Source organism: Geotrypetes seraphini, chromosome 7 (genome assembly GCF_902459505.1).
Source record: "Geotrypetes seraphini chromosome 7, aGeoSer1.1, whole genome shotgun sequence".
Classification (NCBI taxonomy): domain Eukaryota; kingdom Metazoa; phylum Chordata; class Amphibia; order Gymnophiona; family Dermophiidae; genus Geotrypetes; species Geotrypetes seraphini.
The window spans coordinates 60,126,297-60,153,450 of NC_047090.1; the positions used below are offsets into that span (position 1 = coordinate 60,126,297).

Here is a 27,154-nt window from a genome sequence, read left to right on the forward strand (position 1 = left end):
ACCAAACCATGATAATATGGTATTATATTCATAATACTCAACTGGCATGAGAAGATCTCCAGTTCTGGATAGACATACTTATCTGAGTCAATAGAACATAAGAACAGCCTTACTGGGTCAGACCAATGGTCCATGAAGCCCAGTAGCCCATTCTCAGGGTGGTCAATCCAGGTCCCTAGAACCTGGCCAAAACCCAAGCAATAGCAACATTCCATGCTACCGATCCAGGGCAAGCAGTGGCTTCCCCCAATAACAGACTATGGACTTTTCCTCCAGGAAATTGTCCAAACCTTTCTTAAAACCAGCTACACTATCCGCTCTTATCACAACCTCTGGCAATGCGTTCCAGAACTTAACTATTCACTGAGTGAAAAAGTAAGCCTGCAGCACCACTAAACCTCTTCCCCTTTATCTCCCTCCCTTCCCCTCACCTTTGCAACACTTTTCAAAACCAAATTTTGGCTCTCAGAGGGCCCCTGATGCGACAGCCCCATTTCTTCTTCTCTGACATGAGCCACCCAGGCAGAAACAGAAAGTTGGGTCAGATGAGAAGCGTTGGGGCTGCCATGTTAGGGGCCATCTGAGAGTGAAAACTTTGGTTTTGAAAAGCGCCACGAAGGTGAAGGGAAAGAAGATGGCCCGACAAGGGGGAAAAAGATGCCCAAACCATGGGGTTCTCTGGAGCTGTGGGGCCCAGGGCAGCTGCCCTATTTGCTCTCCCCTAATGCTGACCCTGCCCTTCAATAGGATGATGCCCCTGTGATGAATCTCGTAGCCACTATCCTCCATGCACACAAACCCTCGCTGCTGCCACTCTCCTCCATGCAGGCCCCACTCCACGATATGGCACTTACTATTAGTACTGGAAACCTGCTCCCGCTGTCAATGCTGTATTCTGATCCACTGCAGGCCTTGAGCGTCTGCGCATGCTCAAGGGATACCTGCTTTCCGCCTTCTCTGAGAATCTCGGAGGGGGCGTAAGCTGGCAGGCTTTGAGCCTGCATAGATGCTCAAAGCTCCACACTGGATCAGAATACAGCATTGACAGTGGCAGCAGGTTTCCAGTACTAATGGTAAGCACGATGTCAGGGAATGGGGCGTGTATGGAGAAGGGTGGCAGGAGCGAGGGTTTGTGTACATGGAGGATAGCGGCTTCATGATTCATCATGGGGAGGGCATGTATTCAGTGGGAAGAGTGGGGGGGAATTGTTCTATTGAAGATTAAAACCCTGGTGGTCATCAGGAGTTGAATGGGGGACAGCCGTGCCATCGGTTGAGTAGTGGATCAAATATAAACCGAGATCCTCATTTATGAGCCAATTTTTTGGCCTAAAAATCTCAGTTTATATTTGAGTATATACGGTAAATAAAGAAAAAAAAAAAATTTTTTACAGATAAGCCCACCCAGAATCACCAAGGATGACACTCAAATAATAATGCATAACATTCCACTGAAATGGGAATCAGAACTGAGAATCCTAGGAATTATGGGCTCCTTTTACAAAGGCGCACTAGCGGTTTTAGCGCATGCTTAGGACGTGCTAAAATGCCGCACGCGCTAGCCACTACTGCCTCCTTTTAAGCAGGCATAAATTTTTCGGCTAGCGCACTCTATAGCACATGCTAATCCTGTGCATGCGCTAAAAACGCTAGCGCACCTTTGTAAAAGGAGCCCTATATTCGACACCAGTCTGTCCTGGGAGGCACAAACATGAACATTAATCAAGAAAATATTTGCAACATTGAGAAAATGAAACAAATTCGGCATTGTTTTGACAAAGAAAACTTTCAGATCTTGGTTCAGTCACTGGCACTATTCTCAACTAGATTATTGCAATGTCCTTTAAGTAGGGTGCAAAGAAAATATATGGAAAAAAAAAACCTCCCTAACAAACCATTCAACATGTAGCAGCCAGACTTATTTTCTCAGCAACTAAATATGATAAAGTGATACCCTTATACCTCGAATTACACTGGCTCTCCTTCGAAGCAAGATTTATTGTTAAAGTACTGTATGCACACTGATCTTTTTAATCTTCCATAGCAAAATACCAGACTACATGTTGAATTTAATAGAAATACCACCAATGACAAATACAACCTGATCAGCAACCATATGAGAATAAGATTACCAAATCCTAGCAGAATCAAATACAAAACCATTCATTCTACTGCCTTTCCATATCTTGCAGTTAAATGGTGGAATTTTTTTATCAGCACAATTGTTATTATTATTAGTTATTTATATAGGGCCAGATTCTACTAACGGAACTGGGATTGGCGGCCGCCTATAAAACAGCCGCTAATCACATTTCAATCACGCAATGGTGCCGTTTTTAGAATCATCTCTACTTCAATGCTGGAAATGTAGGCCAGGGTTTTCGAGGCCTATATCTATGGCGCCTATGTTTGACATGAATCATGTCTACAGAGGCGCCTGACGGTTGTTTCCAGCATTAGCCACTCCTACTTAGGTGTTCTAAGGTGTCCCTGTAAACGCAATCTAGGCGCCGGTTTTGTAGGCACCTAAATTTTTGTTTTTAAATGGCTTTTCCACCTAAGTTAGGTGCCTAAATCGAGGCACCTTTTATAGAATACAATGGAATGCCGATTATCTGGACTAACCTCACTCCTGCCCATGCTCTTTCAGCGACAAAAATAGCTGCCAAAACTTCCAGGGGCAGTCTCGTGAGGCTAATCCACAATACAGCTGTCCGTTTAATCTTTGTACTGAAAAAACAGGAACATGTCAGCCTTTATTACTGCCAGCTGCACTGGTTGTCAATGGAAGCAAGAATACTTTTCAAATTTGCTTGTATCTGCAATAAATTGTTATTTGGATTAATTCCATCCTATCTTCTCTCTCATTTTGAATTGTATAGGCCTTCTAAGTCTACTTGGCGTACTGGTTTATTCACTTTCCCTAATCCCAAAAATTGTTGTTATAAAAAGTTATTTGACTGATCTATGATTAGATGATTTGATTCGACAGACTGCATCTTATTGCACTAGAAAATCAGTTAAGACCTATTTGTTCAAAAAATTTATTACTTGCTTGTAGACTATATCTTAGTTTCTATATTTTAGTTTTATAAATGGAATATTGTATTGTGCCTTCTTGAATGCTTTGTATGTTCAGTCCTCTTACTCTGTGAACCGCCTAGAACATTTTGGGTGTTGGTGGTATGGAAAAATAAAGTTATAATTATTATTATTAATAAACCCTCAGAGGACTAATACTGGCAATTTAGGAGTTAACCAAAAGCAAACGAACACAAACAAAATAAACTGGTGATCAGTTCCTTGGTAGCCTTTCAAATGCTCTATAAGCATCCCAAACAAAAACTGACAACTTCCCTTTTTGATACTCCTATCAATATACTGATTCAGTGCCTCGTCATTTTGACCCTGGACTACTGTAATGCCCTCTACCAAGGCATAACTTGGAAGGATATCCGTCGTGTTCAACTTCTACAAAATCCTACTGTTAAATTTATTTACCATGCAAAAAAATATGATCACATCACTCCGCTCCTTTGCAAGGCACACTGGTTACCCATCACACACCGCCTCACCTACAAATTATTGCTTCTTGCCTTCAAAACAATGAACTCCCATCAACCAGATTTCATTGATAAACTCCTCCTCTCGTATGCATCTTGTAGGGCTCTCCGATCTAGCAACCAAAACTTGCTCACTATTCCTCCGATATGAGAGCTGTTCTATGACACTACCCGCAAATCCATTTTCCCCGTTACTGCTCCCACTTTGTGGAATGCCCTCCGACTAAACAACTCATTGGACAAATTTAAAATCAAACTCAAAACCTTTCTTTTTAAAGACGCCTACACTCTTCAATCCCTGTCCTCTTTGACAACTCTTCTTTTCTTTATTGCAGAACTTTTGGAAATCAAAACGCTTCTCTTGAAGCGATCCCTCCCCAAATGTATTTCCCTCTCCCACTTACCTCCTTTTAGTTTTATTTCGATGTATTTAATTTACACCCCCCCCCCCACCTCTCCCCAACGTTTCATGTACATCAGTGCATAAACGCCTCCCTCTTTTTAATTATATTTTATTGTTAACTATTTAGACACTTGTATGATAAACGGTATATCAAAAATAAAGAAACTTGGTAACAGTTACAACTTCACTATGGATGCAGACAGATACAACTCTCCTAAGCTGCCTTCAAGGGAACCAGACTGGGAAGGTCACTGAAAGTCACTGCATATGTCAAAAATCATGCAAGCCATTTCCATCAAGAATGAGGCTGCATTCTGTGGTATGCTTAGGATATGAACAGGTACAAAAAGACTTTTCAATCGTGATTCAAAGACATATGTGGATTTGTTAAACTCTCGTACTTTAACTGGCAAGCAAACAAAAGTTGTTTTATCAGCCATAGTTGCTTTATCAAGTAAAGAATACTTTATAAAACTCAATTCCATACACAAAATGGTTTAAAAATATGCTTTGAATTACTGAAAAAACTATTATGAATTTCCCTAATTTTAAAAGAGACCGTTTAATTGTTAAAGACTGATACATGATACCTGTGACTAACTGTTGAGGTCATTGTCCCCACAATAAAGGTGTATGCCATGATAAAAAAATAAGCAAGAGATTTTCTAGTACAGTACTGAGATATTTCAGGACTTATTGGCTATTACATAAGAGGAGAGAATTTCGACCAATACTTACAGTATTGAAGCAGAAAAATCTGCGCTACAGATGGTTGTTTCCATTTGGCCTTTTGATAACAATAAATGGCATTCTTGAGAGTTACAACTGTGATAGAGGCCAAGGAATACCTATACAAAGAGGGCTTGATGGAAGCGACTGGAGCAGCCACAGGAAAATCGGTGATTAAAAAATTGGAGAAATATTGCTGGCAGGAGACTACCTCGAGAACTAGGAGAAAACAACAACCAGAGCAGGAAACGGAGTTGGTACAGGGGGCCTACTGATGTTTCAGTCCCTATATGAAGAACAGACTGCAGAACAGTGACTATATTGCAATTAAGCTAATTAAAGCTAGTTAAATTAATATTGGGTTGTTGACACAGGTGAAATGTATGATAGTATGGGTGTATGGGGAGGAAAAGAGTGTGATTAGACTGTGTGAAAGGATGAGAGGAAGGGGGGTAGTTTGATGAGATACTTTTGAGGTGGGTGAAAGTGACAAGAAGTCTTGGAGGAGGGGAGGGAGAGGGGGGTCAGGGGAGGGGGAGAGGAGTGGATAAAGGGATAATTTGGGGGGAGGGGAGGGGAAGGGGAATTAAGGAGTACTTGGGAAGAAAAATTTTAAGATTTGTAAGAATTGGAAGGATGAAGTAAATAAAGTGAGGGAAAAATTGAAAAATGGGAGCAATTCCACAAGAACTAGATCAAGTGAAAAAACTTTTTTAGTGATCAAAAAAATACCTAAGGAAATTGTGTAATGTAGAACACTAAAAGTAGCATATGATGCATATAATTATCCAATAGAAAGAAAAAGACCTCAAAGAACCCTAGGAGTCCAATCAATAAGACGACACTAGCTTTGGGGTTTGGAGTATTATCACTGGTCAAAACCTCTGATTTGGTTAATAAATATTTTTATGTAGACATTTTTTTAAAGTTTATATTAATTCCACAAACCATTTTCATTAGGGAGTAACATATTATGAGACAGATTTTTTTTACTACAAATGAAATTCTGGGATTCATATAGCATGAACAGACACACATTTGCAAAATGATTTTCATTAACATAAACCACTTTAATTAAGAAATTGTGAAAGCATGTCCTCTTTTGAAAAAATTCCAAACTCACTGTGGTATTAGACAAAACACAGTGCCAATGATAGCATCAGTCAATGTCTGAACAGGCAGAGCTCAGTACCGTCGTAATGCAGAGAAGACAAAATATTATCCAAACTCAATGTGAAACAGACAGCCCTGGCTAAATAAGTCAGTTAGGCTGGTTTTGCAAAGGCTAGACTGGCTGCTGTCAGAAAACTAGCACTCAAAAAGCTGTTTTGTTTTGGGGGGGTTTTTGGTGCTCCAGGCTTCCTGCTTTACAGTCGGGCAGCTCTCTCTCTCCCTCCTGCAGATCTGGCAGTTCTCCCTTCCTCCATTCCCTACTCTCTCTAGCTCCAGCGGCATCCCTTCCTCCTTCTCGATGCAGGAAAAATCGAGTCACAGGCAGCATTAAAGATGTGCTACTTCCAGCTGCCCTGGTGTTTCCCTCCCATGCTCCTCTCTGTCCATGTACCATTCCCATACAGCATCTCCCTTTGTGCCCCTGTCCATATTCGCCTCTCCATGCCCATTATTTCCCCTTTGCTTCTGATACCTCCCTGTGTCTCTCCCTCTCTCTGCTGTGTTCAATATTCCATTCCCTATTCCTTAATTTGCTTGATATGGCATCTCCTTTTCCCTTCTCTTCCCTCCAGCAGCACCTCCCCCCCTTCCACAGGTGCAGCACCTCTCCCACTTCCCTCCAGCTCCCCCTCCTGCAGGTCCTGTAGCTCTCTCCCATCCCTTCGGCTCCAGCCCTCTCCTTCATAGGTCAAACACTTCTCACTCCAGCCCATCCCCAACCCCCCTCCTGGGTCAATTCCTCCATCTACTTTGCCTTACATTGCTCTCTCTCTTCATCGGGGCCAACGGCTCCAGTTCCCCCATTCACTTGCGGGGCCAGCAAGTCCAGACAGCTTCCTTCCCTCACTGCTGCTGGCACACACCTTACAGAGCTAGCCAATCTCTACACAGGCTTGTTCGACGGTGCTGCATGATGCAACTTCCTGCCTTTGCGTAAAAAGGAAGTTGCATCATAAGGAGGAGCCCAGCAGAGGAAAGGCCGTTAGCACCATGAGCAAGCCTGTGTAAAGATCGGATCAGTCTGTAACATGTGTGCAAGCGGTAGGGAGGGAGGGAAGCTGGCTGGAGCCACCAGATCCATGAGCAAGGGGGGATAGGGTAGAGCCACTGGACCCACGAGCAAGGGGAGATGAATTGGAGTCACTGGACCCACGAGCAAGGGGGGCTAGGGCCTGGAGCCACCAGACCCGTGATGGGAGGGCCTGGAGCTGCCGCACTTGCAATGAGGGGAGGGATGGTGGGATACCAATAAGCTGTGGTGGGTGGGGTTCCCTGTGGGAATAAAGCTGTTTACTGCTCCGTGGAGTGGCAAAAAGCTTTGTTCCCGCACTGGCGGTGAACAGATACAAATTCTACCCGTTCCTGTGGGTTTATTGCAGTTAGCTGCAGGTCACCATGTCATTAGAATGTGTATCTCAGTATCTGGTGAACTAGGAAGCATGTGACCAGCCAAACCATGCCTCCCAGAAAGAACCAGTTTTGCTTTATGTATGTTTATTTGGAAACCGCCGTGACACCAGGCGGTATATTAAGTTTTTAAATAAATAAACTCTCTCTGAATTGTGACTGGGCTAGTACCGTATTTTCACGCAAATAACGCGCACCCGTATAAAACGCGCACACGGGTATAGCACGCAGAAATCACGATGATATGTACAAAAACTTTGGTATACCGCGCTCACTGGTATACCGCGCATGCTGCCCGACGCTCCTTTCGCCCGCCCTGACTTTCCGTGCGCTGTCCCGACTCTCCGTTCACCCCCCCTGACTTCTGTGCACTGCCCTAACTTTCCGTGCGCTGTCCCGACTCTCCGTTCACCCCCCCTGACTTCTGTGCACTGCCCTAACTTTCCGTGCGCTGTCCCGCCTCTCCGTTCACCCCCCCTGACTTCTGTGCACTGCCCTAACTTTCCGTGCGCTGTCCCGACTCTCCGTTCACCCCCCCTGACTTCCGTGCACTGTCCCCCCTTGAAGGTCTGTCCCCATCCTGAAAGCCTGATGCCCCCCCCGACGTCCGATACATCCCTCCCCCCGAAGGACCGCCGACTCCCCAACAATATCGGGCCAGGAGGGAGCCCAAATCCTCCTGGCCACGGCGACCCCCTAACCCCACCCCGCACTACATTACGGGCAGGAGGGATCCCAGGCCCTCCTGCCCTCGACGCCTGGGGGCGCGGCCTGAGGCACATGGTCGGGTTGGGCCCATGTGCCTCAGGCCGCGCCCCCAGGTGGGACCTAAGGCTCCAGGGCCTATTCTGATTGGCCCACGCGCCTTAGGCCCCACCAGTAGGCGGAGCTTTAGGATGGATGGGCCAATCCGGCCTCATTCCTTCGTTGGCTGCCTGCCGGACAGGCGGGTTTGGCTCCCGTCTGTCCGGCCAACTACCAAAGGTACGGGGAAGGGGGGTGGGGGGGTCGTGGGGGTCGCCAGGGGGATCGCGGGTCGGCTGGGGGGGCGGTCGGAGGTTCTTGGGGGGGGCGGTCGTTGGGGGGGAGGGGGGTTTGCGTCGAGGGCAGGAGGGCCTGGGATCCCTCCTGCCCGTAATGTAGTGCGGGGTGGGGTTAGGGGGTCGCCGTGGCCAGGAGGGTTTGGGCTCCCTTCTGGCCCGATATTGTCGGGAAGTCGGCGGTCCTTCGGGGTGGGGGTGCGAGTGGTCCTGCCGGGGGGGGGGGGATGTATCGGACGTCGGGGAGTCGGCCGGGCAAGAGGGCTTGGGCTCCCTCTTGCTCCGATCGTGGATGCGGGTGCGGGTGGGAGCGCGTGCGAGCGGTCGTTCGGGGTGGGGGTGCGAGCGGTCCTGCTGGGGGGGTGAATCGGGCGTCGGGCGGGGTGGGAACTATGTTTTAAAACTTTTGTATACCGCGCTCACGCATATAACGCGTGAGGGGTATGCGCGGTAGGTAAAAACGCATATACCGCGCGCGTTATATGCGTGAAAATACGGTATACAGCAGGTGACCTCAGGTCCTATAGCCCAAATGAATTATAACATCAGACATCATGTCAGCTGAACTTTCTCTCTGGACTTGCTTGCCAAAATCTCCCTGTAATCTCACTGCAGCTCTTGCTGGACTCTCTAGAACTTCACTGGATTTCTCATCTGCATCCAAGACTCCATGTTCCACTCCCAACCACTGAAATAGAAGACTTCTCTTTTAGCAAAGATCCACATCTCAAGCTCCCCTCTGTTGATATAAGACATCTTTCAACACTCCAACCAGAAACAGCAATAAGAAGAAATCCTCTGGAAACATTGGCTGCAGGCAGGCATATGTACTTTAGATGATGTGATCTCAAATGGGAAAATGTTAAATTTATTACAACTGCAACAATCATTCGGCATATCAAAGTCTCAAGCTTATAAATGGTTGCAGTTGAAACAGGCCATTCAGAAAATGTTCCCTGATTGGTGCAACTTAAAAAATCAGTATAGCCTGCCGAGCCTATGTTTCCAGACAGATTTGCTAGGACATCAGGCCGCCAAGTGGTATAAATTAATATCCGAATATTTGAATAAAAAACCTAAAACGAGCCTAAAAGACATTTGGAGCATTGAGATAAAGCAGCAGATTTCTGCTACTCAATGGCCATGGATTTGGACTTGGAGGGTGAGATGTACAGCATCAGCATCTATGAGACAAACCTGGTTCTTTTTGTTACATATAATTTTTTGGACTCCAATTCGTTTACAAAAGTTGGACAGTTCTAAGGCTGTGATAGGCAGGAGCATGTTACAGGACTTCAAAGAAGGTTTGGATAGTTTCCTAGAGGACAAAGGGATTGAGGGGTACAGATAAGAGTAGACGTGGGTTATTGGGATAGGAGTAGAGGTAGGTTATAGAAATAGTCAGGGACCACTGCTCAGGCAATGGGCCTGATGGGCCGCCGTGGGAGCGGACCGCTGGGCGAGATGGACCTCTGGTCTGCCCCAGCGGAGGCAACTTCTTATGTTCTTATGATGCTGGCACTGTCATCTTGAACTAAGGGCACTGTATCATTTTTGGAAATCAATAAGGGGATAGATTGTGAGCCCACCGGGACAGATAGGGAAAATGCTTGAGTACCTGATTGTAAAAACCGCTTAGATAACCTTGATAGGCGGTATATAAAATCCTAATAAAAAAAAAAAAAATACTGGAAATATCGATTCCATTGTCCTATGATGTGGTCATATGTGGGACATTGTTGAAAGCTAAAAATCCATTAGACAAATATAAAAGCAGACTTCTTATAATTATGACAGTGGTTGCCATGCGAATGATCACCAGGAATTAGAAGAACTGGGACAGGCTAAATTTTCCTTTTGGTGGGAAACTTTGTGTCAATGTTATAAATATTGGGACATAATAAAATATTTAAAACAACATGGGCCCATTAGTGGAATTTATCAAATCAGATTAATTGCATAAGGTTTTAATTCCTATTTGTTTTTGCACACATCCAGGGAGGGTGGGAGGGAGGGGGAGGAGGGAAAATAAGTTTTGTATTATATCATTTGATTGGATATAAGTGCTGTTTATTGTATTACTTGCTTGTATAATTTTTTGCACTTTTATTCGAACTGAAAATCAATAAAGAATTAAAGAAAAAAAAGAAGAAGAAAGAACACATCTGGACCTTAATCAGAGTGTCTTTATCCTAATCTAGCATAATCAATCATTCAGATTTTCTAAAAATATTTTCTTGTGTCACGTTCCCCTTTTATAAGAATCTTAAACTGAGAGCTATAATTACTGCATTACTTGTACAGTATTGCAAATAAACTTCCTCTGTATCTGAGAATAAGTATCTAGTCCTTCCTTAATGTTTTAAGCACATAGCAGATAGCAGCCTGTATGACAGTTTCAGATGTTATGTACTATAAAATTACAGACATAACTAGTGATTTCATAGGCATGGGATGTTTAGAACGCCAAATTGTTTCTCTACTTGACAACATTCACACTATGCCAGATACTGAAGTGTCGGAGAAGACTATTAATGCTACTTTTCTCCCACATGACCATGCATTCTCCTGCAGTAATACAACCAGGATCATTAAACTCAATCAATATTTGTATCTGGTTATCTTCCTTATGTGTGCATACCAAATAGAAAATTCATCAGCTTTACAGGGTCCTGTTTGAGGATAAATGTAGGTGAAAGCAACAGAAATTGCTTTTGGCTCTTGCTTTTATTAGATAACATAATGGAGAAAGTAAAACATGTCAGCAACCGAAGACACACTGCCTCACACCAAAGACACTAGACGAGCCTAAAGAGGTTTTTATCGTTTTCTTTCACTGCTGTATAGGAAGCAAAATCTATCATGCTAGCCAAAGAGACATCCAGAGTCATTATTCTCAAGTGACAACACACACATCTACAGTTTCTGTCTGACACACACCTACCTCCTCAGGATCCCATATGTGGCGTTGAGCTTTTGCTGCCATTTACACGCAGATGAAAGATCCACACTCACCCATCCACCTTTTCTAGATTACCAAAGTTCAGTAGAACAAGCTATACAACAGAAGGAAACCAAGAAAAACACAGGCAGTGAACACCTCGATCAAGACACTGCAATTCCCCGACAGAAAAGAGAAACCAACCAACACGTTCAATAAACATTAACAAGATCCTTACCCAACCCCTTGGACAAGAAGAAAGCTGTCCTTAGCAATAACTTGAATTCTTGAACTGTGGAATTAAAAGTTCAGTACTCTACTTCTAGCCAGTGACGTAAGCGACCAAAATAGTTCCTTTGTGGCCTGGAATAGAAAACCTTCTGTAGAAGACAGATCCGACATATTATAATATTCCATAGTCAGGATATTCATCAAAAAGGACCACCACAATTGTTCAGTGACAATAATTACTATTTGCATGTTCATCGCCTCATGCCCTATTCTATAAAACCGTGCACCTAAATCCCCTAGTATACAACTCAAAGGTGGGGGGGAGGGGCACGGTGTGGCAGGGATGGTCCTAAAAGTGGTGCCTGGGGTTATACTGTAGAATAACCCCATTTCTGTTCCAAAATGCCTAGAGCTGGGCACCACATTTATACCAAGGGCTCCTTTTACAAAGTTGCGCTAGCATTTTTAGCGCATGCACCGGATTAGCGCATGCTATAGCGTGCGCTATCTGAAAAACTACCGCCTGCTCAAGAGGAGGCGGTAGTGGCTAGCGCACGTGGAAATTTAGCGCACGCTATTCCGTGCATTAAGACCCTAACACCCCTTTGTAAAAGGAGCCCCAAGTTTCATTTGGCATAAATATCGACATTCAATTTTTGGCATTCAACTTTTGGTTGATCTGAAAAAGAAAGCTAATTGATTGAAAGCTAATCGAACAATGCACTATGCCCTCCCTCTGCCATTTTACAGAACCACGATAAAAGTTTCTACCGTGGCCCAGAATGCTAAATGCTCCGACGCTCATAGAAACTACTGCTTCATAGACAAATGGAAAATAGCTGGATACCACACACAGCCAATCCCAATCATTACAGTACCACATAAAACCATTCTACAAACCAAACCCCTAGAACCTTGATCCTCTGTTCACCATCCAACCAATCAAGCATACCCACAATCTGGGGAAAAAGACATACAACAAAAACCAAGACAAGCTCACAAAGACCTCAGACATCACAAAAAATACGATCAAATATAGCCCCTACCCCCTTCCCACTCACAAAAATCACACCAATAGCATGTTCATACTTAAATATACGATCGGTAGGCCCAAAAACAGAACTAATCAAAGACTGGCTAATCAAAAATGATCTAGGATGCCTCTTCCTCACTGAAACCTGGCTCACATCCGACACAGACCCTCACATTATTGAAATCTGTCCCAAAGGATACAAAATCGAACTAGTATGCTGAGCCAACAGAAAAGGAGGAGGGCTAGCAATCATAGTAAAAAACAACTTCAACATCAAAGTCCTAGCCAAGCACTCCACCCCCCATTTAGACCTTCTAGCCTGCCAACTCTCTGACACCACCCTTACAGGTAATCTAAATTGCCTTCTATGCTACATCACCCCAGGAAAATGGAACATCACTAAACATGATCTAGAAGAGTTCATCCTCCAGAACTCCCTTTCATCTACAAATAATCTGATCCTTGGTGATTTAAACCTCCATCTAGAAGACCATACCTCCAAACAAGTAGTAGATATTACATCATACCTCAGTACCCTATCGTACCAGATCCTCAACCCGGAACCAACACACGAAAAAGGTCATCAACTCGATATAGCAGCATACTCATCCCCAAACCTCAACTCACAAAACATACAAATCACCAACGGCGCCTGGCAACCTACCCTATGGTCGGACCACTATAAATACAACTTCACCATCAACTGGGAGCATAACAAAAATAAACCCACTCCTCCCAAAACAAGCTTTATGACCAGGCAGAAAATCGAACCCAACACATTCTGGAGCGCAGTGGATCCAGCAATAGATTACAGCAACCCTAGTGAATTCATAAACACCTGGTGGTCCCTCAGCGAATCGACATTGAACAAACTAGCACCACTAAAACCAAAAAACAAAATACATAGACAATCAGATAAATGGTTTGACACCGAACTCCTACAACTAAAAAGGAAATGTAGACAACTAGAAAGGGCATGGATAAAACAGAAGCAAGATATTACTAAAACAGAATGGAAAATCCAAATCAAGCAATACAAAATCAAACTGAAGGAAAAACGCAAAGACTATTACTTCAACCTCATAGGCACCGACAAACCAGACACAAAAAAACTGTTCAACCTAGTAAGAAACCTTACCGACACCAAACCATATCTAGCCACCCAGGAAAACCTAACACCTACAGCCTCTCAATTAGCAGACCACTTCAAAAATAAAATAATCTCAATTAGAACAACATTCATTAACCCACAAAACAACATAGACAAGATTCTAATAAAACCCACAACAGATGAAGCAATACCAGCAGACAGGATCTGGACCGACTTCCCTACAACCCAGTGGACTGAACTGGACAGGTTATACAAAAAATATTGCAAATCATCATGCGATCTGAACAACTGCCCACCATACCTACTAGCAACTGCTTCCACTAACTTCAAAGCCAGCTACACATTATGGCTGCAAACCACACTCAGGGAAGGCCAGTTCCCACCAGACCTCGGAGAAATTATAATTACGCCTATACTGAAGGACCCCAAAGGTCCAACAAATAACCCATCAAATTACAGACCAATCGCTTCTATCCCAACATACATCAAAATAATAGAAGGACTAGTCGCACAACAACTGTCCATGTACCTAGAAGCCCACAACATCCTACATCCATCCCAATCCGGATTCAGAACCAACCACAGTATAGAAACCCTTCTGGTATCTCTACTAGACATAGCTCGAAGTCACCTCAGCCAAGGAAACAGACTGCTAATCATCCAATTTGATCTCTCAGCTGCATTCGATCTGGTGGACCACTCCATACTTCTCCAAATACTAGACGCAATAGGAATCTCAGGTAAAGTTCATAACTGGTTCCAAGGCTTCCTTAAAACTAGAACAAACAGAGTCAAATCAAAAGACATTCTATCTGAACCATGGTCCAATCCATGCGGAGTACCACAAGGTTCTCCCCTCTCTCCCACACTTTTCAACCTATTCATAGCTTCCCTAGGCACCACCCTGGATGCCCTAAATATTACTTCTTTCAGCTATGCGGACGACATAACCATCCTCCTCCCATTCGACATAAACAACCCAATCTCCTCAGGACGCCTGAAAACTACATTGGAAACAGTGGAAAAATGGATGACAGATCACAAGTTGAAGCTGAACTCTGACAAAACTAAATTCCTACTACTAGAGAAGGACAAAAAACCATCCCTAACAGAACTGGAAGTAAACTCCATCAAGTACCCTATACAGAGCGCCCTCAAAATCCTAGGTATACATCTAGACAGACGCTGCACAATGCAAACACAAATCCAAAAAATCACCCAAAAAGCATTCTTCACAATGCGAAATCTAAGAAAAATCAGAAAATTCTTCAACAAAGAGCAATTCAGGATCATTGTCCAATCCCTTGTGCTAAGTATTGTAGACTATTGCAATAGCCTCTACTTACCTTGCCCGACCAACACGATAAAAAAACTGCAGTCCATCCAGAACACAGCCCTCAGACTCATATACTCACTCAGCAAACACGACCACATTACCAATGCATACCTTGAATCCCACTGGCTACCAATAAAAGCAAGAACACAATTCAAACTCTACTGTCTCATTTTCAAAGTAACCCACGGCACGGCACCCAGTTACCTAAATAACCGTTTTCACCACTACCTCCCACCAAGAAGAAGAAGAACACAGAACCTTTTCACCTACCCTCCACTCAATGGTACTCGTCGTAAGAAACTTTACGACAACCTCCTGGGGACACAGGCAGCTAAAATAGACTCTGACATCTCAAAATTACTGACCAAAACAACAGACATAAAAGAGTTCCGCAAAGAAATAAAAACATTACTGTTCAAAAAATATCTCCCATCACTCTAACCACCACCCAATGAGCTCCCAATCAACGACTTCGGAAATACCCACCTATATCATCTTTTTATCTGTGATCTAGAATGTACTGTAATTTCTTCTACACTACACCCGATTTAACCGATCGAGTTGACATGTATTACCTCTGTAAAATGCATTATCTTCTGTTATATGTATTATCTTCTGTAATAAGTATTATCTTCTGTGAAATTGTAGTATCATAACTCATTACTGTTCCTGTAACTTACTCTTATCCTGAAATGTAACTCTACTGGAATGTCCCAGATATTTTCTATATTGTAATCCGCCTAGAACCGCAAGGCACAGGCGGAATAGAAATCCCTAATGTAATGTAATGTAATGTAATGCAGCTTAGTAAAGGAGGGGGGGGGGAAGTTAGTTCAATAAAAAAGGTACTGGCTTTATTCTTTTTGTTTTGTTTTATTTCTTTTAATTCTATATATTAACTTTTGGCATGGAAATGGGCTTTAAGCGCTATTCAATAAATTGTGCTCATGTATGCATATGATCTGTCTCTAAAGCAAACACAATGGGAGTTATTCTGTGAAGAACTGCCTAGTTTTAGGTGGCAGCAACACACATAAATGACCAACTAGCAGAAAAGTATGTACCGTGTCTTGATGGCGTGCACTTTGCCAATAGGCGTGTACATTGGTGGTGTTCGGGTGGAACATTGGTAGAGCACACAGGTGTCCATAAGAATGCTATCTATCCTTTATGTGTGTGCATGCTAATATCTAGGTGCGAAAGAGGTGGGTCGGGCAAATTCCAGTACAAGGGTTTTATTTTAAAAAAAGACCCTGTGCAGATCTGGGTAAGTGCCAGCCTCAGGAGTCAACAATTCACTGTAAACAGGTATAGAACATCAGAACATAAGCAATGCCTCCACTGGGTCAGACCTGAGATCCATCGTGCCCAGCAGTCCGCTCACGCGGCGGCCTAACAGGTCCAGGACCTGTGCAGTAATCCTCTATTTATCCCCTTTTCCAGAGGCATATAGTATTCACACAAATGGACTGAATCCAAATTGGTGAGTCTATTTATCTCATACGAGTAATTATCAAGCACACAGTGAATATTACACCACACACAGTAAATAGAAGCAGGTTATCAGGGGAAGCAGCGTCAGTGCACAGGATCAAAGATGTATGAGGCAGTTCATCTGTATAAATATTGCATGCCTCTAGATCTGTTTACAGTGAATTGTTGACTCCTGAGGCAGACGCTTCTACGCTAAAACACAGATCCGCGTTGGGTCATTTTAAACAAAACCCTTGTGCAGGAATTTGCCTAGTTTGCCTCTTCTCTTCTTTCTTCCTGTGGTTGCCATACACAGAGGACTGTCTTTTCCTTTTTCCAGCATCTTCTGTACTTCTCCTGTTTCATACACTCTCACTTTAACATCTCGATCCCCCTCACTTTATCATATAAATTGACGGGAGAGTGATCCTGAAGCAAGGAGCTGATTTTAGATTCTACTAGCAAGATAAGATGTTGAGTAATCCTCCATGCCTCACCTTCGAAATCAAAGTTAACAAACAAAAAAAATAAAAGGTGCTATCTTTTTCAAACTAATCTACTACATTTCTTCACTACCTTTCAGGAACTGGCACTCCCTTCCTCAAGTCAGAACCGAACGAGCAAGTCAATAAATGCAGTAAGTTACTCCAACAAAAGCTATGACTTATGTTATTTGCTATCTTTTATTTCTGTGTTTCAATTGCACTCACATGGTATCCATATTACCACAGTGGCTGTTGGTGATTTATGCTTATGTGCTAAACCCAAGAAAAGGTACTTTGTTCTCATTATACCTCAGAAATCACTGTGCAGATGTTCTTGAACCAAACACCTTTCAGAAAATAACTGCCCTAATCTGAGGGAATCAGGCTTTTCATGTTGATTCTGCTTTGCTTTGTAAATAGCCAGAGCTGGCTTAACCTATGGGCCAGGTGAAGCCCTGGCCTAGGGTTACCATATTTCTGAAGTAAAAAAAGAGGACACATGACTCCACCCCAGCCCTGACCACCCCATCCTACCCAGTCTCGCCCTACCTGTCCCATCCCAATCCCCCACCTTTCACCAGTCTTGTTCCTGCCCCGCCCCGCCCCACCTTTCAACCATATCCTTAGACCCCTTCCCATCTTCTGTAACCTTTTCTCTTTTCCTCCTTCCAATCTCCCCCTCAAGTACTTTTTCTTTCTCTCCCTTGAGCAGGCCACATATGGGTCTCACACTGCTTGGTACTAATCTTCACTGCCCTTAATAACTTGCACAGTAGAGGGTTACTTATCAATATGAACTAAATTAATGTGTGTTATTTTGCCACTAACTCTAGCAAGTTAATACAACTGAGGTTAACAGTAAAATAACCCTCCTTAATGATAGGCCACATTGATACCTTGTCCCCTAAGACATTCAAGGCCCTCATTTTACAAGTCCTACTCACATTTATTATGTGTATAATCTGGCACTTAAATATTTACTTTGCATAAAATATATCATATCATACCCAAGTGTGTGCAAACAGCAAGGAGGGGGGTTGGTCTCTGGAGAGTGGTTCGGACCCTGATCAAGAAACAAATCCATGGGAGGGTGAGAAAACTCGATCTTGTGACCCTCTCAAATGATATCCAGCACCCATTGGTCTGAGAAGATCTTCTCCCATTTTCCCAGAAATGCTGACACTGTCTCCATTCAAAATCTGGGCACCTTCAGTGCCACACTTACCAACTTCAGATCCAGTATGGGTCTCTAGTCGTCTAAGTCTTTCTTGGTCATGATAAAGTATCTCGAGTATCTGTCCAAGCATGACTCTTTGCACAGCATTGACTCTATGGCCTAAATAATAATAATAATAATAAATTTATATACCGCAGGGCCGTAAAGTTCTAAGCGGTTTACAAAAAACTAGAAAAATACAGATTAAGAGAAGAAATTAAATATTCTAGATGGTTCAGGTTTAGAATATCCATGCCAGTTAGTTGCCTAAATGTTTCAAAAACAAATATGTCTTCAAATGTCTCCTAAATTCCATATAGGAATCAGAAAACATAATCAGATGTTCCAGGTCCTTACCCCATAATGCTGCTTGATATGACAGAAGATATCGATGATGTTTTTTGAATTTTCAGCCTCTGACAGGCGGGGAAACAAAATTCAAATGCAAATTTCTCCTGTGTTTATTGGTTGCTAGAGAAAAAAGCTCAGTTATATATTTAGGAGAAAGACCAAACAGAGCCTTGAAGCAGAAACAACTAAACTTAAACTTCACCCGCGCCTCCATTGGTAACCAACGCAGTATCCGATAGGAGGGTGTTATGTGATCATATTTCTTCAACCCGAAAATCAACCTGACTGCCGCATTTTGGACCATGCGCAGTCGCTGCATACTCCTCTTTCCATATAAGACTCATAAAATCTGGAAAAAAGCCCTGAACAGGAAGCCCCAAGGACCCCTTCAGGAATTCACCATGTTTCCTCTTGGGCTCCGAGGCAACTTCATATCTGTGTTTCACTAATTCACCATCTGAGGGCTCTGGAAGGGATTTCCTCCCTGAAAACAAGCCATCTGTAATTCCCCAGCCCTAGAGGTATCAGAGGGATCTAAGCCCATGGCTTCCAGTCTCCTCATGCGTTCCATGGCACATAGAAACATAAAAACATGACGGCAGATAAAGACCAAATGGCCCATCCAGTCTGCCCATCTGTAGCATCCACTATTCCCTCCTCTTCCTAGGAGATCCCACATGCCTGTCCCACGCTTTTTAAAATTCAGACATAGACTTTGTCTCCACCACCTCTACTGGGAGACTATTCCACATATCTACCACCCTTTCCATGAGAAAGTATTTCCTTACATTACTCCTTAGCCTGCCACCTCTTAACCTCATTCTATGCCTTCTCACTCTGGAGTTCCATTTAACTGAAAGAGACTCACCTCATCATGTGAATTTATGCCACACAGGTATTTAAACATCTCTTTCAATCTTCAGTCTCTATCATCATCTCCCCTCTCCTGCCTTTTCAATCTTTAAGTTTGTCTCCATAATAATAACTTTATTTTTGTATACCGCAATACCACAAGCACAATACCACTTTATGACGTAGCCCATCAACCATTTTAGATGCCTTTCTCTGGACCGACTCCATTCTGTTTAGAAAATGCAGTCTCCAGAATTGTACATAATATTCTAAATGAGGTCTCACCAAAGTCTTATATGGGGGCATCAATACCTCCTTTTTCCTACTGGCCATTCCTCTCCCTGTGCACCCAAGCATCCACCTAGCTTTTGACGTTGCCTTTTCAACCTGTTTGACCATCTTAACATCATCACATACTATCACACAAAGTCCCGCTCCTCTTTCTTGCACAAAAGTTCTTCACCCCCTAAACTGTACTGTTCCTTTGGGTTTCTGCCCAAATGTATGACCTTGCATTTCTTAGCATTAAATCTTAGCTGCCAAATTTCAGACCATTCCTCAAACTTCGCTAGATACTTCCTCATATTTTTCACACCATCAGGGGGTGTCTACTCTGTTGCAGATTTTTGTATCATCCACACAGAAGCAAATTTTACCAGTCGGTCCTTCAGTAATCTCGCTTACATAAATGTTAAAAAGAACAGGCCCAAGAACCGAACCTTGAGGCACACCACTGGTAACATCCCTTTTCCTCAGATCAATCTCCATTGAGCACTACCCTCTATCGTCTTCCATTCAACCAATTCCTGACCCAGTCCATCACTTTAGGGGCCAATTCCAAGGGCACTCAGTTTATTTAACACACTGTCAAAGGCTTTGCTAAAATCTAAATACATCTCCCTCCATCCAGTTCTCTGGTCACCCAGTCAAAGAAATTGATCAGATTTGTCTGACAAGACCTGTCTCTAGTGAATCCATGTTACCCCAGGTCCTGTAATCCACTGGTTTCCAGAAACATCATTATTCTCTGTTGAAAAAGCATTTCCATTAATTTGCTTACACCAAAAGTCAGACTTACTGGGCTGTAATTTCCTACTTCTTCCTTATTCCCACTTTTGTGGAGAGTGACTACATCCACCCTTCTCCAATCCTCCAGTACCACTCCTGACGCTAGAGAAGCATTGAAAAGGTCAGCCAGCAGAGCCACTAGAACTTCCCTAAGTTCCCTCAGCACCCTCGGTTGTACACCATCCGGTCCCATCGCTTCATCCACCTTTAGTTTAGCAAGCTCCTCATGAACAGAATCCTCTGAAAATCAGTCAGTGTCTATCACACCTCCAGCCTTATTTGCTTTTGTTTTTTGCAGTCCCATGCCCTGCACTTCAGCTGTGAACACAGAACAGAAATATTTGTTAAGCACTTTAGCCTTTTTTTTATTAGCTTCTACATATTACTCCCCTTCAAATTTAGTCTCACAATGCCACTTTTGAACTTCCTAATATATCTAAAAAAATGTCTTGTCCACCCCATTTTACTGTCTGCTATTTTTTCTTCCATTTGCATATTTGCTTTCCTGACTACTTGATCAGCCTTTCTTAACTTTTCCAGATATTTTTGCCTGTCTTCTTTCTACAATTTTTAGTAGTTTATGAAAGCTATTCTCCTTTTCCATACCTCCTTTCTTGTTTAAAATGATTCTTTTTTGTCTCTCTTCTGCTCAAGTTCTAAGCCACATAACTGACTGTATATGTGAACAAGCTCAAGACATTTCGCTTATGCTGTTTAAAAGATAGTTGTTTGAAATGGACTTAAAGATATTTAGGCCAGATCTGTTTCAGAGATTTGTTACTGTGAATAGATTAGACCTTTGCCGAACAGAAAGAAGTCAGTGTTTTGGAGATGCAGTTTACTTGTTTGGGGTTAAAGATTTTAGTATGTTGTTATGTATTGTTCTGTATTTTGATATAAGCAGTTTGCTTTATATGTCTTGGCTATAAGTCAGCTGGAACATATTTTTATTGGATAGTGCCACACAAACTTAAATAAAATGTGAATGTTCACGTCTTGCCTTTACGTATCTGCTCCCTTGAAGTCACATTTTTAATTGTTGAACTTGTATTACAATATGGGGCTCATTTTCAAAAAAGAAAAATGTCCAAAAAGTGGCATAAAGAGGCAGAAGGATGTTTTTCTCTCCATACCTTCCAAATTGCTATTTTTAAAATCCATTTTCAAGATGGATTTCTGTTTGCCTTCAGTGTGTCTCAAGGTGATGCATTGGAGGTGTGTTTTGGGTGGGACTAGGGCGGGTTTATGATTGGTTTCTACAGTAATGGAGCATTGTAGAATATGGCCAGGGCAAAATTTGGACATTTGAGGCTAGATCTGTTTTCATAATGAATAAGTGTCAAGGAGGTGCCCAAACTAACCAAATGACCACTAGAGGGATGAAGGCATGACCCTATCTTACTCCCCCAATGGTTACTGACACCCTCTCACCCCCCAAAGATGTCAATGTCAGCCTGTATGACAGCTTCAGATGTTATGGCCAGTCCTATCAGAGTAGCAAGCATGTTCCTGGAGTAGCCTGGTGGGCTTTATAGTAAACTATAGAGATGGAGACCCAGGCCCTTATCCTACTTTAACTACTATACTTATGGTGGGATATGTCAGCCTTCTAAACTCCACCCTAATCCCACTGTACGTACATATAAGTGACACCTGCAGGCATAAGGGCTATTGGTATAGTGTACAATTGGGTCCAGTAGGTTTTGGATGGGTTTTTGAGATAAGATGTGTACCTGGGACGTTTTAGGTGAAGTTCACAACAGTGCCCCACTGTTAGGCTGGGATGTCTGTAAGGCCAATCTATTAAAAATGCTGGTCCAACTACATCCCAGTGGCTTGTTTTGTGTGATTTTCTTTTGGACTTTTTTTCCCTTCAAAACGATAGATGCACTAAGGACAAACACATCTGAGAAATGGCCATTTTCAAAACAAAAGGATGGATGTATTCTTATTTTGAAAATGATGCGTTTCGACAAAACATCTAAACGTAGATTTAGATATCATATCGAAAATAGCTCCTATATGTTTTATACTTTAAGATGCTAATAGCAGCAGTTTCTGACAATCAGGAAGCTTGGACCCTGAGAATGTTAGAACTAGAATGGTACAAAGGTCAAGCAATTTATTTTTCTTCCAAAATAAAAAATCTTTAGAGTATAAAATCGGCGTCTTAATTGATTCTCCTACTTATTTGTGCAGTATAATATTATACTTTTGAATATTTATCAGTGTCCAATGAAAACTGACAATTACACAGGCCAACAACCCCCCCAAAAAAAACAAAAACAAAAACAAACAAACATTTCTTGGTGCCTTGGGTTTTTTTTTAACCTGTTCCTGGGGTTATTTGGGGTACTAATTCAGAAAATTGCATTGGATAGACTGCATCGGCTCTAGTTTCTTAGATATGGTTGAATTTATTAATTTTTTCTTACCACTATTTAAAATATCTCTTCTGCAGAATCAGGATATTATAACAAGCTTTCTTTTTTGAATGGGAAATTTATGTATTTAAATTACCCACTTTTTTGTATAATGACCTTTGTTTTACAACTATTAGTCTACTTCCTTTCCTATAAAGCACACTGGCATAAAAATGTAAAGCTCAAAAGACAAAATCAACTTTGTTCTGTTATATTACGTAATTATGTGCAAAAAATTTAGATGGTAAACATGCCCCCTCTTCTATGAAACCGCGCTAGCAGTTTTTAGCAGAGAGAGCTGTGCTCAATGGCCTGCGCTGCTCCCGATGCTCATTGAGATCCTATGAGTGTCAGGAGCAGCCCGGGTCATTCAGCGCGGCTCCCCACGCTAAAAACCGCTAGTGTAGTTTTGTAGAAGAGGGGGATGGTTTCCTTAGACTACATAAATTTGTATTTCAAAGGTTTCTCAACCTGATCTGTTTAAAATAGTTGCACACAGATTTAAATTCTAATAGGTTTTTCAGCTTTCTCTTCTGTTACCTGGTTTGTGTTTTTACGTACAAGTTAGCAGATATAGTGAGAGTGTTTACATATTTCCAACTGTAGTTTTACATGGAAAACAGTGGATTATAAAAGGTAAGCAACTTAACTGTATAATAGTTATGATCATATAGGAGGTGTGTGCATATTCCCACATATCATTTCATTGGTGCAGATCAAACACTGTAGAGGTTAAGGTTACTTCAAGATGGAGCTGCTTGAATCATCCTGACGTATTTTGCTATATTTGTGGGGAGCAGGTAGGAAACCTATTTCTAAGTTTGTAAAAAGAGCATATGTAGGTTATTCTGGTGTCAAGCTTGGAGATCAAGAAAAGCCATGGGCTCCTCATATTGTATGCAAAACTTGTACGAAGCATTTGTGCCAGTGGACAAATGGAAGAGAAGCTGCCTGTAATTTGGAGTACCAATGGTTTGGAGGGAACCGAAAAACTACTTTGATGACTGTTATTTTTGTATTGTTAATATCATAGGCATCAATTGAAATAATCATTATAAGTGGTCTTACCTTGATCTACCTTCAGCCAGGAGACCTGTTCCACATTTGGATCTTATACCCGCTCCACCTTTCCGTGAACTTCTACAGCTCTCAGAGGATGAGTTTTGCATGTCTGATATTGCACAAGGTAAAGAAAGTGGGGGCAGTGATAGTGATTCCCAAACAACTTCACACGGTGAATATTTTGACCAGAATGAATTGAGTGATCTTAAATGAATTGAGGGACTTAAATCTTTTCAAGGAGTCTTCTGAATTGCTTGCCTCCAGACTAAAGGAAAAGAATGTAATTCAGCCTGGAATGAAAATTACATTTTATTGAAGGAGAAAAAAGGACTTGTTGCCATTCTTTACTGAAGACAACAACTTAGTATTCTGCAATGACTTCAGAAACCTTCTGAAGAAAATGGGTCTTTCAGAATATAACCCATGTGAGTGGAATCTTTTCATCGACATTTCAAAACACCAGGATCACTCCAAATCACTTTATAAATCCCAACTATAAATCTTCTGTGTGCTCATAAATCAATGATTAACTGGAGCCACGTGGTAAAAGAAAATTTTCACCAGTGGTGCAATTCACAGCTTACCATAGAACACAAACTTGTTAACACATATAAATGACGACATTGTCATACAGGGCTGAATCTTTCAAAAGTAACAAAGTTTCAAAAAGAAAAAAAAAGGTAAATTGTAATCAGTAACAAACATTTTAGTAAGTAAGCATCAGGGTCTGAGATAATGGATTTCATGCCAATGGCTCCAAAGACAATTATCGCTAAAGACAGATCTTCCTTGATATGTAGTACTTTGCAAATGGTCTCCCATATCTGCGCCCAATAGGACCTAATCTTAGGGCAAGCAAATATCATGTGATCTACTGTTCCAATATGAGACTTGCAAGACCAACATAGGTTAGTAGATGCATTCGGCAGTCCAAAAGAAAGCTGACTGTGTTATGGATGAGGAGTGTAAGGTACGTAGAGTGTCCAGCCAAACATTATTCCACTGATCCTCATTTAATGTGAACTCTGTGTCCTTGGACCAAACATCTTGCGTACCAGCAGGAGTGGGGAAGGTGCCACGTATCAGAAGGTTATACCACTTGGCCACCGCGCCTTTCTTGATAGTAATCGCTTTGCATGTAGATAAAATATATGGTTTATTTGTTGAATGTTTGATATTTGTTGAATGTTTGATTTTAATGAGTGGCGTAATTGTAGCCATCGATATAAATGAGTATTTGGTATGTTGTAAATATTACAAAGATCATCAAATGGCATCCAATCTGAATCTTTAAGTAATTAGTCCACTGTCCATAGACCAGCCACTTTTCATGAATTCCAGCATATCAGCACGTGAGCGGTATTATTCCATTGTGTGGTAGCAGCTTATCTATAGTTTGTTACTGATTACCATTAAGTCAATACTTTCCAATTGTAAAAACTCAGATTCCCTTCTTATAATTCATGGTGGGCTACAGTATATTTATTTACAAAGTATGAAAGAATGTATGTGGAACGTACTGGCTCATTAAGGCAGTTTCAACTGCAGTGGAGCCCTTTGGACAATTATTGTGCTTTAATAGTCTCATGATAATGCTAACTCTGCGCTGTTTTTCCAACTGATTATAAGCTGTGCACACAAACTTGGTTGTTCATAAACAATGGGACTGTCATTTGTTCTTACATTACGTTTATGCTGAATCGAAACATGTATATGTCTAGAATGTTTGTTTTTATTACTGCTAAAAATAATAAAAATAAATTGAACTTAAAAAAAAAAGGTAAATTGAAAACTCTTACCCCCTCTTCTACTAAACCGCTGGCGGTTTTAGCGCAGGGAGCAGCGCTGAATGGCCCTTGCTGCTCCCGATGCTCATAGGGTTATTCAGCGCAGCTCCTGGCACTAAAACCGCTAGCACGGTTTAGTAGAAGAGGCCCACAATTTTGCAGATGTGAAACCCAGCTTTTGACATGAGCCATGTTTTGCAATAGCTATTTCAAAAAGCTGAGCAGCAAACATTTATGAGCCAAAGAACCTGAGACCCTTGACGCTGACAGCTTCCAGACTGCTAGAGCAAACCTTTAAAAAATTTTGAAAACAGACGGCAACAAATATGGTTCTATTCCAATCGGTCACTCCACCAGGAGGAAAGAAGAATACAAGGCCGTCTCTTTAGTCTTGGAAAAGATAAATTACCAAGAACATGATATGTGATCTGTGATACGACAGAGTACGCTACTGGGTTTCAAGAAGGGTTTGGATGAATTCCTGAAGGATAAGGGGATTGAAGGGTATAGATAGAGGATTGGATGATTTCCGGAAGGAAAAGGGGATTGAGGGGTACTGATAGAGAATTACTATGCAGGTCCTTGACCTGATGGGCCACCGTGCGAGCGGACTGCTGGGCAGGATGGACCTCTGGACTGACCCAGGAGAGGCACTGCTTATGTCCTTAACATTAATGAGTGATTTGTGTAGACTTGAAGATGGTTAATTTTCTTCTTGGTCAACAAAGTGACTACACAAAGTATCCTTGATTTTTATGCCTTTGGGATAGTAGAGGGGGCATTCGGAGAAACTGAAGGGAGATAGGTTCAGAACAAATGCAAGGAAGTTTTTCTTCACCCAAAGGGTCGTGGACACTTGGAATGCGCTACCGGAAGAAGTGATCAGGCAGAGTACGGTACAGGGATTCAAACAGGGATTGGACGGATTCCTGAGGGATAGGGGGATCGTGGGATACTGAGAGAGGTGCTGGGATGTAACACAGGTATAGAAAGCAAACCAAGTAATTAAGTATAGAAATCCGACCAGGTCGTGCATGTGCAAGACCGGAGGGTTAGGACTTCGATGGGAAGATAAAACTCAATGGGAAACCAAGGTGGCAAGGGGGCCCCTTCTGGTGTCTCAGACAGGCCGTGACCTGTTCGGGCCGCCGCGGGAGCGGACTGCTGGGCAAGATGGACCTGAGGTCTGACCCAGCGGAGGCACTGCTTATGTTCTTATGTTCTTAGAGCCAAACATGAACATTGGGCATAAAAAGATTGGCCTCCGAGGGAATATATGGTGGACAAAATGAAATCAACGAACCTTTAGTAGCACAAGATAGAATCTTACTGCCACTACTACATATAAAAGCTAGGACTAATGAAACAATTTGTAAAGGCTTTGAATAAAGACAGTTCGTGCATTGAATACTTAGAGGGACATAATCGATAGAACATGCATATGCACATGTACGCCGCCAATGCTGGGCA

General features: G+C 42.3%; 1 protein-coding gene across 8 annotated transcripts in view; it reads right to left on the bottom strand.

Moving 5' to 3' along the window:
* PRR5 (proline rich 5) overlaps positions 1–27,154 on the bottom strand; it is a 269,323-nt gene that overhangs the window by 75,959 nt on the left and 166,210 nt on the right. Inside the window, exon 5 of one of the 8 annotated variants that reach the window (XM_033951451.1) lies at positions 23,904–24,006. The exons of the other annotated variants lie outside the window; for them this stretch is intronic. Coding sequence (XP_033807342.1) covers positions 23,904–24,004 — 101 coding nt within the window. The 5' untranslated portion in view covers positions 24,005–24,006. The remainder of the gene's footprint in view (positions 1–23,903; positions 24,007–27,154) is intronic. 8 annotated transcript variants of the gene reach the window in all.